This window comes from Peromyscus eremicus, chromosome 9 (genome assembly GCF_949786415.1).
Source record: "Peromyscus eremicus chromosome 9, PerEre_H2_v1, whole genome shotgun sequence".
NCBI lineage: Eukaryota > Metazoa > Chordata > Mammalia > Rodentia > Cricetidae > Peromyscus > Peromyscus eremicus.
In genome coordinates, this window is record NC_081425.1 from 60,852,673 (window position 1) to 60,870,194 (window position 17,522).

At 42.7% G+C, this 17,522-nt stretch overlaps 1 protein-coding gene across 1 annotated transcript in view; it reads left to right on the forward strand.

Annotated features, from left to right (window-relative positions):
• Window positions 1-286: 286 nt before the first annotated feature.
• The window catches only part of Sgcg (sarcoglycan gamma), a 43,159-nt gene continuing 25,923 nt past the window's right edge, over window positions 287-17,522 (forward strand). The window contains exons 1-2 of the mRNA XM_059274382.1: window positions 287-550; window positions 9,934-10,128. Of these exons, the coding sequence (XP_059130365.1) occupies window positions 9,934-10,128 (195 nt within the window). The 5' untranslated portion in view covers window positions 287-550. The remainder of the gene's footprint in view (window positions 551-9,933; window positions 10,129-17,522) is intronic.

Sequence of the window (17,522 nt, forward strand, 5' to 3'; positions counted from 1 at the left end):
GTTAGACTTAAAGAAAGTGTTTTTCAAAGACAGACTGTTTGTTATTGGATAGTTTCCTCGTCTCTGGGTAAGAAAGGGAACCCTTAAAGCAGGGAAGCCCAAAGTCTGAGGCTGTGAGCTACTGCGATGTGATTGGGGTGAGGCTTGGCATCAGAGTTCACCAAAGAGGCCTGCTTACTCTTTCTCCTGCAAGAGAAAGATTCTTTTCCAAAAGTGGAGCAGGGTTCACATGTCAGGGTGCTGGCTTTGCAGAAACGGTTGGGATTCTGTGTGGCCCTGGCTTGGGTTTGGCACACCCGAGGGTATGGGCTGGAATTGGTTCCCAGTTTTAGGAGAGTCTGAGCGATTGAAGTCATGGGGTAAAATTAGATTCGCCTGTTGCTGCAGGAGGGGCAGAAACTTGAGCTGAGGGAGCCTTTTCTTGGGGCAGAGCCAGTGAAGTCAGTGTCCGCCTCGTCCTACACAAATGGGAGTTTAAATCTTTCCACCCCTGCAGAGCTCAGCCTCAGGTCTGGAATCAGTTCATCGGTGTGGTTTCTGAGTCGCTAAGGTAAGCAAACAGCTTGGATTTTATATGATTAATGTGTAGCTTATAAATCAAACAGGTACAAGGTTCCTTCCTTTTTTTCTCCCCCAGTGGCATAATGGTTAATAATCTAAAATAATGCTGAATAAATTCTCTCAGTTGTATTTTAATTATTAACACAGTCCAGTCCCCTCTCACGTCACCTGAGTCAGCCGTCCCAGGAGTTTGTGTGCTATGCAGTCAGCCTGGCTGTGTGGCTGACATTATACACTTGTCATAACGATGTGACTGTGTCACGGGATGTGGACTCTGACAGTTAAACAGAGCAGGTATACTCTTTAAAGTCATCTTCAACTCCACCCAAGCCTTTCTGGTAGACTGAGTCTGACGATCCAGACTTTCTGGGTGGTTTTCTTAGAGACACTAATAGGTGAAAATGGAGACAAAGTCAAGGTGCTTTGAGAATGAATAACACAAGAGCGAACTGTCAAGCCAGCTCGGGAACTGTTCCCGGACTGCTTCCCTCACTAGATTGGGAAAAAAAGAAAGTGTTATGACCAAACAAAAGCCATCCTGTGGGGTAACTATAAAGAGGAACGTGCTTTTGACTGCTCAGATTAGGCTTGTTTCTTGTGTTACTAAGTTACTACGTGGCGATTGGAAAATGTGAGTTACTTTTAAAGGAATGAAGGAAGCCAGGGAAGAACAACTGGGCTGGTTGAAAGATTAGCCCCAGGATGGGTGAGTCTGGGTTCACAGGAGCTACAAAGACCTGCCCTGTTTGCTTTTTGCCTCTTTTCTTGGAAATATCTAGATACAAGGAGGTCCACTTTGGGAGTTTCAAAACTAGTGGTTCAAGAGGAGTTAATTTTGTGAGTTCTAGAATGGCTTGAGATTTTCTTTTAAAGCCAAAGAGACAGTAGTGTCTCAGATGGTTAGGTCTGCCATTCTGAAGACTGCCAGGTTCCCAAGTGACCTTGACAAAGATGACAGTTAAATATCAAAAATAACACCCTTCCATCTTGTCCTATAAAAATACACTTCCTGGGGCTCAAGGTATAGTTCCGTGATCTAGTGCTTGCCTAGCATGGGTGAAGTCCTGGGTTCACAAGTAGTTAGATGATGATGATAGATAGATAGATAGATAGATAGATAGATAGATAGATAGATAGATAGATGGGACAATGATCTTCCAGTTATTAAGCTAAATGCAATTAACTGCTATTAAATGCAATATGAAAACTAACACACACGGACTGTAGACTACAGTGGTGCCAACTCCATTCAGTACTGTGTGGTAGGTGTTCTGTTTCAGCCCCTCCCTTCCCTCTGGCCAACCAAGACCCCTTGCTGCTTGCCATCCATGCCCAACTTCCCTGTGGCTTCCTAGAGAAAACAGACAGAGCTCTGAGACTAAGTCTGCCACTTCCGCATTCCTTCAGGCCACGCCTTCTTTCTACCTCCCCTCTTAGATCAGTATCTATGTAGCTCTAGCCTTGTCTGGCCCCATGACAAAGCCCTATCGTTCAACTCTTGAGTCTGGGTTCAACTCTTGCCAGATACATCAGCGTCTCCAGCAGACCTCTGGGAGAGCTAGTTACCTGACCGCTGGGGAGCCTTCTTCCCTGAACCTATCAGCTCCCAGTTCTGCCTCCCAGTCCTCTTGGAAGAGCCTTGACTCTGCAGTAGCCTTTTAAACACTTTGTAGGCATTCTGGTGTGTGTGTGTGTGTGTGTGTGTGTGTGTGTGTGTGTGTGTGTGTCTGTGTGTGTGTGCATAAGGTGTGGTCTGAGAAGTAGTTATCATAAGTAGTTAAGATTGGAAAAAAGAAGCTGTGTTTGCCTCAGCTGGCTGTCAGGGAAACTGAGGTTATTTGACAAAGTGAAGCTAATGAAATTGCCTTAACTTCAGTTCTACAGCCTTCTTATGACAACTGTAAAACCTGTCCCATCCTTTGCTATTTCTTCCCCTATAAACACTTTTTAATTTTGTCATGTTGTCATGTAAGGAATTTTCTAGGGAAGTCTGTACAGGAGTATTTTGTATTTTGCAAGGAGTAAGTAAAGTCCTGAGTGAATATGTATTGTTTGATAAGGGCCAGCCATGTCAAGGACCCTAATGCCTTAGACCCATGGGAAATGGCAAGGCCTTTCCAGGGTGAGGCTCCGGGGAATTGCAAAGCCTTGCCCTAATGGCCGCTGGGTGGATGTTGATACTGTGTGAAGAAGACGTCCACTTCTTTCTCTGCCTGCCCTAGCTGTTCCTACAGAGGGACTCCCTTTTCAGCTGTGTATAACAACTTCTTGTTTATCTGTGCATAATAACCCTGCCTCACTGTCTATCTGTATGCAATAACCCCACCCCCTGTGCCACTATAGATAATAAACACACTGAGCTTCTCCATCAGAGAGCCTAGCCCACCCAATACCAGCTTTCTTGTGTTCATGTGTCTGTCATTTCTTCATTCCCTCATTGTCCTGAGTCAGGGTTTTGGGACCCAAGCTGTGCAAGGACAAGGCAGTAATTGGTGGCTTCATAGAGCATTTCAGACTTCTCTCAATCTCCCTCAAAACACCTAAGTCAGCTGGACTTTAGGGTGACTGGTGTGCATGCAGCATAGATGAAAAAAAGAAAGAAAAAAACTAAACTAATTATTAAGTATATATTAGGAGGAATTGATGGTGAAAATCATTTTTATGTGATCACTATTTAAAATATTTTAGTATGAATGTAATATAGAAAGCATATTAATAAGTAAGATCTCTTATTTAATCACTTTAGTAAACTGGCATTGGAAAGACTTTTGATTAGCACATTGACTGATAATATCACCCTGTGTTACACAACCTTGATATTGGAAACGGGCTCACACAGCTGAGCGCGGGATCACAACCACAAGAAGCTGAAGTAGTCACAACCACAAGAAGCTGAAGTAGTCTTCCTCGTGCAGACAAGGGAACAGTAGGTACCCAAACATCACATACAGAAGCAGACATTCACAGAATACAGTAGGCACTGACTGCAATACGATGCAGAAAAAACGTTGGGAATCCCCTGTAACATGCTAAGAAGAAAGGTGCTTTCTATGCAGGTGCTTTCTATGATCTCACACAGAAGAAAACCATAGGCGTCTACCTTGCATTCACAGAAAGAACAGTGAAAGTGTCAGATCTTTCAACCACTGTGGGAGCCCACAGAGGTTTCCTGGTGAGATCTGAGCTTGCTTTACCCAGCAGGGGTATGGATATGCATAAGAGGATGGATTGATCACATGCGTGGTTACCAGATGTTTGGAAGGGTCTGCACTTGGCTAGGGGGAGGTCTTTTGTTCCACCCCTTGGCATTCCTTTAAAAAGCCCTTTAGAAGAGACAGAAGGTGGATAAGGACCCAGGCCCTCCGGAGGCTGTCCTGTGTTTCTGTCCCTCTCTCCTCTATATTTCTATCTAAATCTCTTATCCCTCACTCTTCAAGAGTACTCTGACAAAAAAAGTGGGAGTGGGTCCCCCACAAACCACCACACTCGGATTCCTGTTTCCAGATATACTTCGTATAGTATTAACCCAATAACTAGTAAGTACTCACAAAAACACAAAGAAAACAGAAGGTGCCCACTGTCATGTGATACAGGAAAATTAGGCATCCTCTACAATGACTCAGAAAAAAACAGAACAGTAGGCATTCACTATCACAGAGGGAGGCACCCAGTAGTCGGCGTCCACTATGGCCTGATGCAGAAGTGCTGTGTCCAAGCCCTCAGCAGTTGCCCGTAGCATTTTGTTACCACTGTTGCAGCCACTTACAACTTTCCTGTCCCCACGTGACGTATGTGCAGTAACTCAGGGGCCGATGCTTCGCATGCTGAGAATGGAAGTCAGGTTGGCAGTGAGTAACACCAGGTCGTGTTTAAGGCTAAGGAGGCCGAGTGACATGGTTTTCATCACGGCCCTTTAACACATGCACGTTGAGGTGACTTAAGTACTGTTCTTACCCGGTGGCTGTGCCGAATGGAAACGTTTGTGTGTCATTTGTGACAGTTCAGCCTCCTGTTGCTGAGGACTCCCACGGTCAAGCACTATGTGCTTACACAGTAAAAGCGTCAGGTTTCTGAGTGCGCTGACTAAAAACCAGGACAAAACACCGAGGGAAGTAGAGAATGGAGTTGCTTACTGTTGGAAACACGACACTGTGTTCTGAAATGAGCCTGTGGCTGAAGTGAACAAAGCCAGACCACAGCATTGTAAGCTAAAATGGTAAGGCAGTCAGCTGGGCCTTTGCTCTTCCCTCTGTCCCTTCTAAAAAGACGTCCGTTTGGGTTTGTCAGGGTCTGAGTGCTGTGTTCCGGTGACTTGGTATACTTCTCGAGGACCTTTTTTAAAAAAACTGCCATTTTAAAAGCCGATCCCACTATAAAAGAGCAAGAACAATTTTATGACCTTTTAATGTGGATGTGTTTGTGAGCACGCATACATGGTGCCCTTTGTCACTTGCATGCATGTATAATAGGGCTATCTATGTGCTATTCTGATAATCGGACCACTTGGAGAGAGTCCAGAATTATGACCCAGCAGCTTCTCTGTATTGAGGTAAATCAGATAGAGTGACTTGGGCAAAAATAAAGCAGAACTATCCCTAAAACTATTTGATCATTGAAATGTGGTCATGAATTTGGGACAATGATGGAAATGGAGTCATATTACTCGTTTTACTATGAGAAGGACTACTACATATATGTAGATGCACGTGCATATTTATAACTCAGTCATGTAAATCCATGTAGAGAGGCTGGCAGAAGTCACACTTGGAGTACATATTCACATTTCAGTCCTGTGTGGATGGAGCAGTAGAGGTCAGAGAGAAGTGATATTTTTAGACAAGCTCAGACTAACTTCAAACTCACCATTCTCTTGCCCAGACCTGCCCGAGCTATCATGCTCTGCTTCTGTGGCTTTTTCTGAGCTCTACCTTCCAATATACACATTTTATTTCCAGCTTGTCCTAGTTTGCTTTCGTGGTGGTCTGAATGAGAATGGCCCCACAGGCTCATATAATTGAATGCTTGCCAATGGTTGGTGAACTGTTTAGGAAGGATTAGGAGGTGTGGCTGGTTGGAAGAGGTGTGTCACTGTGGGTGGGCTTTGAGGTGTCAAAAGCCTATGCCATTCCCAGTCTCTCTCTCTGCCCAGTGCTTGTGTCTCAAGATGCTCAAGATGTAAGCTCTCAGTTCCTTCCTCAGTGCATGGCTGCATGCCTACTGCCATGCTCCCAGCCATCATGGACTCTAATCCTCTGAAACTGTAAACCCCAAATGGACTCTTTCTCCTTTAAGTGGCCTCAGTCATGGTGTGTTCTCACAGCAACAGAAAAAGTAGTAAGACATTTTTTTATTGCTGTGATACAACACGAAAAGTGTTTATTTGGCTTAGAGGTCCTAATCACAGTCCATTACTGAGGGAAGTCAGGGCAGGAACTCAAGGCAGGAACCTGGAGACAAGAAGGAAAACACAGAGGAGTGTTGGTTACTGGCTCACCCCCAGGCTCAGGTCCAGCCTATTTCTTCCCAGAGGTGGCCCATCCACAGTAAGCTAAACCCTCTCCCACATCAATCATTAGGCAAGAAAATTCCCCATAGACTTGCCTATAGGACAATCTGATGAGGCATTTTCTCAATTGAGAGTACTTCTTCCCAGATGACCCTAGTTTGTTTCAAGTTCATTAAAACAAAACAAAACAAAACAAAACAAAAAAAAACCCTTATCACTGCACAGCTATGTATACCCTGTCAGATGTGTGGGACTCAGTACACTCTGAAATTGTAAACTACGTAACTCACCCTTTGAGTTCTCAGACAGAACTGAATTTGTAGGTTTTCAAGACTGACTAGACTTTTTAACATACCCACCCCCCTTATGAAATCTTGGTGTTTGTTTGTTTGCTGTTTTTGTTTGTTCGAAAGTCTGGCCACATAGCTGAGGCTGACCTTGAACTCAAGTCCCTGCTGTCTGAGGTTCTGTGTAATAGGATGCACCCCCACACCTGGCTCCCTTTTAAAGTGATATGCTATTAACTCCTTTTGAGCATGATTCGTATGTTAGTCATCTTGGTGTACCTAACTCCTGGAAGTGTCTTGTCTAGAGCAGATATGTAAGCAAGGGCTGCTTGAAATACAGAATGTCATTGACCATCCTTTACTTAGTAAGACAGAATAGACAATTCATTCAACCATTTGCCGGTATAACAGGAATCAAAGGTGGGACCAGAGTGATGTCTCAGTGCTTAAGAGCATTTGGTGCTCTTCTAGAGATCTGGGTTCAATTCCCAGCATCCACATAGTGACTCACGAGCATCTGTAACTCCAGTTCCAGAGGATCCAGCAACCTCTGATCTCCATGGACACTGAGTGTATGGTGCACAGACATGCATGCGGGCAAGACACTCATACATACAAAATAAAATAATTTCTTAAAAAAAAAGAATCAAAGAATGTGTTAGATAGAATACTCATCTGTAAGTTTATTTTGCTTAAATAACAGAGAGCTATGAATTAAAAATATGGCAAATCTGATGTTTTTGTAAAAACACTAATGACTTATATGTAATGAATGAGCTATAAAAATACTGATATTTACATTTGAGCCATGCATTTAAAGTCAATAATAATTAGGCATAATACCAATATATTTAGAAGGATGGTTAACAGGGAGTATAATTTTTTTTTTTTTTTTTTTGGTTTTTCGAGACAGGGTTTCTCTAGAGTATAATTTTCAATGCTAACATAAATTATTTAAAACTAGTTTATAAAATGATTATTTTTTCAATATATATAAATTAAAGTGCAGAATTACTCCAAATCATTGAGTACAAGTCTGAAGTTCCAGAGTATTCACTCTGTCCATTGTTGTTGTACAAGGTTATAACTAGATCACAGAATGCTCTGTGTTTTCAGGTCAGTACAATCTCTTGTCAATATGAACTCCACTTTGCATGACCTTGAAGCACTAGGGAACGGCTGTCCTGCCCAGTGCTGATTAGAATAAATATCTGAAAGACACTAGCTGAACTTCCGGGGTCCCTTTCCACAGGCATTTGGTGTCAGTACCAACAACAAAATCAGCTCTTTAGGAAGACTATATTGTATGCTACCTGGTCATCAACTCACGCTTATCGGAGAAAGGCCTTGTTAACACAACGCAGCTGACATCAGCAGGTAACAGTTTAGGCAGAAACATTAGAGAGGCACTCATCAAACACGAGAATGAGGCGCAGTGGCTCATGCCTGTACTCCCAGCACTCAGGAGACAGAAGTCAAAGGACTGCCATGAATTTGAGACCAACCCAGGCCAGAGTGAGTTCTAGGCCAGCCTGGGCCACAGAGTGAGATCTTGTTTGTTTGGTTTTTTTTTAAAGTAAATAAGTAATACTGGTATAAATTTAACAGCAGGTGTGCTCAACAGCAAATGGAAATGGTTCAGGTAAATTCAGCTCAAACGAGGGAGAAATCAGGAAGCGGCCCCAAGCTCCTGACAGCACATGGGCTGGACTCAGGAAGTGGGCCTAGCTCCTCACTCATGTGAGAGAGACAGTTGCAAAGGTGAGGGTGACCATAAGCCCGGGACAGCTCGTGCCCAGGTTCCCCTTTCCAGGGAGAAGTGCCTGTGAGTGCAGTGAACCCATGGAGCCTCCTCACCACCTCTGCACACGCAAATGAGAAAATTCAGACCCCTCATGTTTCATTGTTCTATATCCAGTTTCAATTGAAACAAAATGCTCTGGGCGCTTGATCACATAATGTATTCAGCTTATTCAGCAAGTATTTACTGAGCTCATCCTCTATGGCAGATGCTGTTCAGCTGCCGGGACACAAGAAAGTGGCCAAACAGTTGAGGACCCGACCTTCTTGGGGCTCATATGTGGTGACTGAAGCAAATACAGAAAAACACCTGGATAAAGTCCACAGTGTCGCCTGTAGGGCTGAGTGATATGGGGCAAACTTAAGCAGGAAGGAGCATAGTGCCATCTCAGCTGGGTGATGGAGCAGGGACAGCCAGGAGATGAGAGGTGCCAGGAAGTTACCTGGGAGAACTGTGCAGGGGACAGCAGCTGCCGGGCAGGAATCACACTTGGGGCACACACACACATTCACACCTACAACCTGTTGGGCTGGAACTCAGGGCACGAGAGAATGCTGCTGAAAAGGAGTTATGTAAAGTGAGGTGCCTGTGGCTATTGGGATCCTGGGTTCAAAGTAAGCCCAGGCTAGGAATGAAAGTGTGTGTGTGTGTGTGTGTGTGTGTGTGTGTGTGTGTGTGTGTAGTGTGTGCATGTATGCATGTATGCATGTATGTATAAGCATGTGTGTGTATGGGATCCCTTCCCTTATACATGCATGCACATTAGTAAAAACGCTTCTGAAAGTGGAGTCCAAGGTCTGGGCCTCAATAAGAAGTCTGGGTAAAGTGGACAAGAAGAGAGCACAGAGTATCAGTTGCCGTGAGAAGAAAGCCAAGTGAGTTTCCAGAAGCCAAGTAGGAAAACATCAGGAAGGAGGTGATGATGATCCTAGGCCACCAGGCTGTATTTTGTTTAGCAGAGAGGAAACCACCAGTGACTTTGCCTGAGCAAGGCCAAAGGAGTTCTAGAGAGAATAGAAGACACAGACTTTAATGACACCAGGGCCAGTCACCTGGCTGGAGAGAAGACACACCCCTTAGGCCTGGCTGCTTATCAGGATGGCAATGGAACCCAGTCACATCCCTCAGGAGGCTGTAGGCCGTGGCTTCCGCCACCTAAAGCTGCTTCTCCAGCCTTGTACATCATAGTCATGGGTAGTCTGTCCACACTTAAAATACTGGACGGTTTGAGTTCCCCAACACTTCATTTTCTTTTTATTATGTGTGTGTGTGTGTGTGTGTGTGTGTGTGTGTGTGTGTGTGTAGAGGTATGTGTATGCAATATTGATTAAAATCTGAAAATATGGCCATTAGATTTTAAGTGAATTGGTCACATCCAAATTATTTTAAGTGACAAGTTAAATATCTTCCTGTGGTTGAAACAGTATGACATGTTTCAAAGTAATAGCATCTCTCTCTCTCTCTCTCTCTCTCTCTCTCTCTCTCTCTCTCTCTCTCTCTCTCTCTCTCGTTCTTCTTTTGAGATAGGGCTTTATGCAGTTGGCCTTGAGCTCACTGTGAAACCAAGAATTCCTTTGAACTCTCCCCCTGGAGCTCTGGGCTTACAGTGGTGCATGTCATACCCAGCTTCTGATCTCTTTTTTAAAATTATTACTTCTAGAAATTTAGGCCTGGGGTAAATGTGTTTTCTAGACTCATAAGTCAGCACTGACAACTAAGTTCTCCCTCCTCCCTCCGTCCCCTCTCCTGTCTCTCTGCCTCCTGAACTCCCCGAGAAGATGGTACGAGAACAGTACACCACAGTCACGGAGGGCACCCACATCGAGCGGCCCGAGAACCAGCATGTCTACAAGATCGGGATTTATGGCTGGAGGAAACGCTGTCTCTACCTCTTCGTTCTTCTCCTGCTCGCCACCCTGGTTGTGAATCTCGCTCTCACGATCTGGATTCTGAAAGTGATGTGGTTTTCTCCAGTGAGTATTGCCTTTTCCTGAGCATGCTCCTGATGTGCTGGATTACTGTCTTAATAGTGCATGGATAGAGGTTTCCTGTCTTCATCAGGATTTTCAGGAGATAATGGCGTCATTCTCTGACTCATTGTAAATTACAGGGTGTTGATTTTTTGGTCCTTATTGCATTTTATTTTTCATTAATCATTATCTCTGTAGGGCAGGAAAATTCTAATCTTGAATTTGTGGTTGATTGTGTCAAGATATCTTAATGGTCACTTGTAGAATATGTCTATAGGACTATATAAATCAGTTTCCTAATGTTGTCAATCCTATATGTTTAGCATTTGTACACTTGCTCTCATCTAATTAAATTACTGGAATGAAATATCTGAGGCGGGTATATATTTCCTTTTAAAGAAGAGAATTTTTGTTTTTCATTTAGTTTTTTAGTTTATTTGTTTCCTTTATTCTTGGTAATTTTATGCGTGTATACATTAAAATACAATAGTGTTTACCCCCATTTCCCCCTCCAATTCTCCCCATATCTCTCTTAACAGATCCAACTCCCAATTTTATGTCATTCTTTTTATAACTAATTCCAATGAGTGCTGCACGCATGTGCCAGGGTGTGGGGCCATCCACCGGAGCATGGGAAATCTAGCTACCAGTGGCCACATCCTAAGAAGAGTGATTCTCTCTCCCTCTGCAGTTATCCACTGCCATTGCTCCCCAGTAAGGGCTGTGGCCCAGAGTTCATCTACCCATCCATGCCAGAATTTGGACTGGCTTGGTCTTGGGCAGGTAACCACAGCTGCTGGGAGGTCCTGAGTGCACCCACCACATCATGCCCCAGAGAACTTTCATGGCTCTCCTCCCCACCCTCCAGCTCTTACGTTCTTCCTGCCACCCGTTCCCTGAAGGTCCCCAAGCCTTTTGGGGAGGGACTTTATAGAGATGGCCCATTGGGAGCTGACTGACTCAATATAAAAAAGTGGTTTGTTTGGCTCACACGTTTGGAGGGTTAAGGACTCAGGTTCAGCTCTGATGGGGACCTCAAGGTGCCTGGTGGGAATGCAAGAATGCATGTGTTGGGAAGAATCACAGCAGCAGGGCAAAAGCCAGCCAGACCAAGTGGGACCCAGCTGGGGCTTCTATCACCTCTCTCCTATGAGAGCTAACCAGGGCCTCCAGACAAATATTGCAGGTACAGGTTGCCATTGACCCAAGGGCCTTCCATGTGGACCCACCCTTAAAAGTCCAAAAGCTGCCACCCCAATTGTCAAGCTGCCAACACAGAAGCCCTTGGAGCAGTGGTTCTCAACTTTCTTAATCCTGTGACCCTTTAATATAGTTCCTTATGTTGTGGCGATCCCCATCCATAAAACTTTTTTTGTTACTTCATAACTAATTTTGCTACTGTTATGAATCTTACTGTAAATATCTGATATTTCTGATGGTCTTAGGTGACCCCTGTGAAAGGGTTGTTCAACCCCCATGGGGTTGCAATCCACAGGTTGAGAACCACTTTCTTGGAGGGACACACTTAAACCACGCCCAAGCCAGAGCAATGCAACATTTGCATGTTTTAAACACTCTGATCTGATATGTGGGAAAACACTTCAATATTCACAACAGAGTTAGTAAATAAAATACCATTAGTCTTAAACAATTTATTCTATTCTGAACATTTGCATGTGTTAAAAAACAATTGCATGATGTTATTTGCCTTGCTATTTTATGTACACTTTATTTTATGGTGCTGGGAGTTGAACTATAGGGCCTTTGCTTGTTGGGCAAGTGTTCTACTATTAAGCTATGTCCCAAGAAGTCCTTGTTTTGTGCATTTGGGGATGGGGTTCTAAAAATTAATGTAGAATACATTAATTTGGCAAGAGAGATCCAATGAGATAAAAATACTACTGCCAGGAACTTCACAGTTTAGTCATTATGTTTTTCCCAGGCAGCTGAGGGTATGATGTGTGCCCAGGCTCTTTCTAAGAATGATAGCTATAGACTGAGGTTCAGTGTGAAATGCACTCAACGAACCCTGCATTTTCTGTGTCCTTATTTCTGTCCTGCCATGGTTCCAAATACCATTACTCTTGTCATATAATAAACATTTGTATTTCCACATATTCTGGTATAATACTCATAAAATTAAAATTATAGCTTGAAAAACATTATTGAATAATTTAGTATAGAATACTATAAGTGTATTTACTATAAATATACTATAAATTATTACTATAAATAATATGTAAGTAGAGGTTACAAATATGAGTGTGTTTAACATTAGGCAATATAGAATATAATTTATGGGTCAGAATTTATAATGATAATATTTGTATAGCAGTATGATGGTACTGGTACCAATGCCCAGCATTTCTTCATGAAGATAGGACATTGGACATATATTAGTTACTTTTCTGTTGCTGTGATAAGACACCCTGACCAAGGCAACTTATAGGAAGAGTTGTAGCCACAGTCTAACTTCAGCTAGCCACAGAGCACTGAAGGTTGCTTTAAATGCTATCGTACACAGCAAAGCCTACACCAGATGCACAATATCACGTCACAGTCATGCAGTTTATAGAACTCATTTGTACAGATTTCTAAGACAACGCAATCTCAGACAAAGAAGACAGCAGTGACTTCAGGTCCCCCTCATGCAAGGCACAGCCTACACTCTCGGCCACAGTTGATGTATGAGATGGTTTTCCTCCTTCAGGAATTTGTTACTGACAGTGTGTGTGTGTGCAGGCTCTCTAGTGCTGATCTTACTGACAGTGTGTGCAGGCTCTCTAGTGCTGATCTTACTGTGTGTGTGCAGGCTCTCTAGTGCTGATCTTAACAGAATGAGATATCCTACCATTCACATTTGTGGGCTCAAAAGGCAAGAAATACAAAGCCCTAATCCACAAAAGGTGCTGGGCCCTAACCCAGAGGTGTTGAGTATCTCCTGGCCTTTGTACCTGCAGTGGAGTAACATTCACCACACAGCTTGTATGGGTGTAAGCTTGAGGCTTTGCTTTGAAAACATCATAGCTTTGAGACTACAAATTGTTTTCTAATTCATGCTTTAATTTTTTCTGTTTCAAAAAACTTAACATATAGTATTTCTGCTTTTAAATTTCATTTGGTTGTGGTAAGAAATATCAGATCTATTCATGAAATTTGTAGGTGTAAAATAGAGTATCATTAACAATAGATTCAGCACCTCTGTAGGCTTTATTCATGTTGCCAACCTGAAATTTTATGGAGATTTATTAATCAGTCCATTTCCAAGTCCTCAGCCCCTGTAAGGACAATTGCAGTGCTGAATCTCTTGAGTGTGACTGTACAGAGATCTCATTCATATGTGATGGTCACACCACATGTGTCCTTTTGTGTCTCCTGGATGTATAGTTTGTTTCTACATCTTTGCCACTCTGAGTGTTACTAAAACTAACATGAGTGCACAGACAACACCCCCACATCCTAAGTTCTATTCTTGTTAATAAATGACAACCTACCTGAAAAAGAAATCAGAAAACAACCTTATTTTCAGTGGCATCAGAAAGAATAAAATAACCAGTGAAAAACCAAGGAGGTAAAAACTTGTTCACTGCAATTGTAAAGCATCGATGAAAGAAAATTTAAAAGATACAAACAGATAGGAAGGAAATCATAGATCACATTCACGGTTAAATAATTTAACACACATGGGGCCTGGAATGTTGGCGAGCACCTGGTGTCCCGTCACTAGAAGGTGGAGGTAATGCAGGGAAACCCGAGTATTCACATTCCCAAGAATGAAAAAGAACCCATGCTTTACACCACACATGCAGAAGGCATCACACACACATTAAAGACTTCAGACTAAGGCTTGTAACTGTCCAACTCCTCGGTGTGTCAGGGGAATTAATAGGAAAGACTGATGACTGCTTTAGCAATGATTCCTTGTGTATGATCCTGAAAACATTAAAAAAAAATCAATAATAGACAAATAGGACTGTATCAATTTAAAAGCTTTTGCATAGTAAAGAGAAAGTCAACCAAGTAGCAAGACAACCCACAGACTGGAGAAAATATTTACATCCATACATACGATAAAGATAAAGATAAATTCTAAAATATATGAATAATTCTGGCAACTTGATAGCAGAAGTATTAACAAACCAATTTTGAGAATGGGCACAGGCCCTGACAGATAATTCTCCAAAGAAGCTACAAATGGCTAGTAGTATATGAAAAGTTTCTCAATCACTAATTGTCAGAAAAACACCAATTAAAACCACAGTAAGAGAGTACTTCACACCTATCAGAGTGACTATTGTCCTAATACAAAACAAAGAACACTTTTGTCCAGATTTTTTTTAAAAAGAACTTTCTTTGGGCAAGAATATGGAGAAATTGGAACCCTGAAACATGGTTGGTGGGTGTGTAAACTGGTACAGGCACTCTGGCAAGCGTTTGACAGGCCATTACGAGTTACAAACCTAACTACCACATGACCCAGACCCAGCAGTCATGTGGTAGTTTACCCAAGTAAATGGAAATTTACTCAAACGAATGGAAATTTCTTTTTATTATTATTATTTTATCTATACATAAGCCAATGCCCCTTCCTTATTAGGGTGATTGGTTCATTCCCAGAATCATTTGGGTAGGTACTCCCCCTACCCCTGCCCAGGAATTCTCTTTATTAAATTCTATTTCTTATCTTAACTTCCTAATTTTACTCATCTCCTGGTTTTGTTCTCTAGGAGTATATTCATGACCATCCTCTTGAATTCTTTGTCTGGAAGTTCTTCCGCGTCATTTTCATTGGCTCTATTATTGTGGGATTAGTTATTTTTGAAGGAGATGCATTGTCTTGCATTTTCATAGTTCTCTGTGCTGGGACTTACACATCTGGAGTTGGTTGGGTAGAAGTGCGTGTGGAGAAAGAGGTGATAACAGTCTGGTGATTGCTTGCCTGTCAGAATCTGGAGCTAGGAGAACTACAAAAGTATAAGCCAGGGTCCTAGGACAGGGGGCTTCTTGTCTACACCAGAGACTAGGAGCTGGAAGGTGGCAGAAGTTTAGGCTGTGGCTGAAGGTCTGGAGAACCCCTGCCTGTGAGTATCAGGAGCTGAGGAGGCAGCAGGTTAAGCTGGTGTTCAGGGTCTAGACACCACTTACCTAGCAGTGCTAGGAGCAAGGGAAGGGTGGAAATTTGGGGTCTGGGGACCCCTTGCCTGTTGGTACCAGGAATGAGTAGACACCAAAAGTTTGGGCTTTAATATCCCTTCTTGAATTCATGTGTGCCAAAAAAGTATTGTGACTTGTACAAGCTTTGGTTATGAAATGATAAATGATAGTGCATTCACCATTTGCAGAGAACTGTAGAAACTTGATCATATACCAACCAGTGTAGAATTCTCCACCTAAATCCACCACAGTAACCTCTAGTGTAGAATTCCCCACCTAAACTCAGTATAGTATATCACCCACATAGCTGTTAGTTAGAATACAGGGAAAAACACAAATTCCAAATTAGTGAAGTGATTCTTTTTGCTTTGATCAGTATAGTAGTGACTTGTTAATTATTCAATTATCAACTCACTGTCTTTACCTCACTGTGATTTAAGACTCCATCAGAGGAAAAAGAGAGAAAGTTAATGAACAGCAATGAAGGGATGGCTGGGCCATAACTCAAAGGTAAAGCATTACCTGATGTGTTCAAAGCCCTGATTGATCCCCAGCAAAGACGCGCGCTAGAGATCTTTTGAGGAAGGGGGGCACAGGTCAATAATCCCAGGGCTACAAGCCTGGAGGGTCAAGAATTCAAGACAACCCAGAACTACAGAGTGAGACTACTAAAAAAAATCCATAGTACCAAGACAAAATTAAAGGGAAATCAGTTAAGCTTTATTGCTGTGATAAAATACCATGACACCATGACAAAAAGCAACTTGGGGAAGAAAGGTTTTGATTCATCTTAAAACTCACAGGTCACACTCCATCACTGAGGGAAGTCAGGGCAGGAATTCAAGGCAGGAACTAAGAGGCAGGAGCTGAGGCAGAGGCCACGGAGGAGTGTTGCCAACTGGATTGCTCCCCATGGCTTGCTCAGCCTGCCTTCTTATACCATCCAGGCTGGCACCACCCACAATGGGCAGGACCTCCCATATCAATCACTGATTAAGAAAATGCCCCACAGGCTTGCCTACAGCCCAATCTTGTGGAGGTAGATTCTCAGTTGAGGCTTCCTCCTCTCAGACAACTCTAGCTTGTGTCAAGGTGATAAGAAACTAACCAGAATGAGGTCATAAATTGAAAACAGGATAATAAAGAGCAATGGAAGTTGAAAAAGACAAAAGTCTAGGAGAGATAGGCACAGTAGCAGTGAGAAGTGAATGGAATCTAGTAAGGCCGAGCCAGTTTCTGCCTAGCTTCGATTATGAAGGACCCAAATCACAGCATCTAACATGTTCAATTCTTAGAATTAAAACTTCATATAAGATCAATGCACACGATTACTGTTGGCTGTAAATACTTGGGAAATTATAACAACTGATGTCGAGCATTGAGATTCTGGAATATAACAAGGTAGTTAATACAAAAAATAAATCAATTAGGAAAATGGGAGTTAAAAAATAAATCAGTGTGTGTGTAGGGTAGCAGCTCAGTGGTACTGTGCTGGCCAAGCATGCAGGCAGTCCTGAGTTCAGCCCTCATACCCATCCCCTCACTACACATACACACACACACACACACACACACACACACACACACACACACCAGGGCAAGACAGTATTTTCTTATAGCAAAAGCCTTTAGAATTTTATAGTTATCAATATTTTCTCACACATGATTATTTTACAGCATTTAATGGATGAGGTGATATTTTGTTTGTGCACGTATCTGAGGATCAGAAGAAAAAGCCAGCCACTATATTAAACATAGAAGTCAGGCAATGGTAGCACATGCCCTTAATCCTAGCATTTAGGGGCAGAGATTCATCTGGATCTCTGTGAGTTCAAGGCCACATTGGGAACAGAGCCAGGCATGGTGACTCATGCCTTTAATTCCCAGCACTAGTTAACCACAGAGGTCTGGAGGTTTGTACAAACAGATGGGAAGTGATAGAGCTAGATTGAAAGAGGAAGTGATGTAGCTGAGTGGAGGGAGGAAGTGAGATGGCAGGGTACAGAAAGGATATAGACATGAGTATACAGGAAGTGGCTCTTTTTTTGGCTGAGGATTTCCTAGAGGTAAGCTGTAGCTGGCTTACTCTCTGATCTCTCAGTTTTCACCCCAATATCTGGCTCCAGGTTTTTTTTTATTATTCATAATACCGTTTAATGTAGTCATAAGAAGTCCTGCCAGGCCTTGGCAGTCCCATGGCCTGCTTATAAAATAATCATTGAGAATCTTATATTAATTATAAC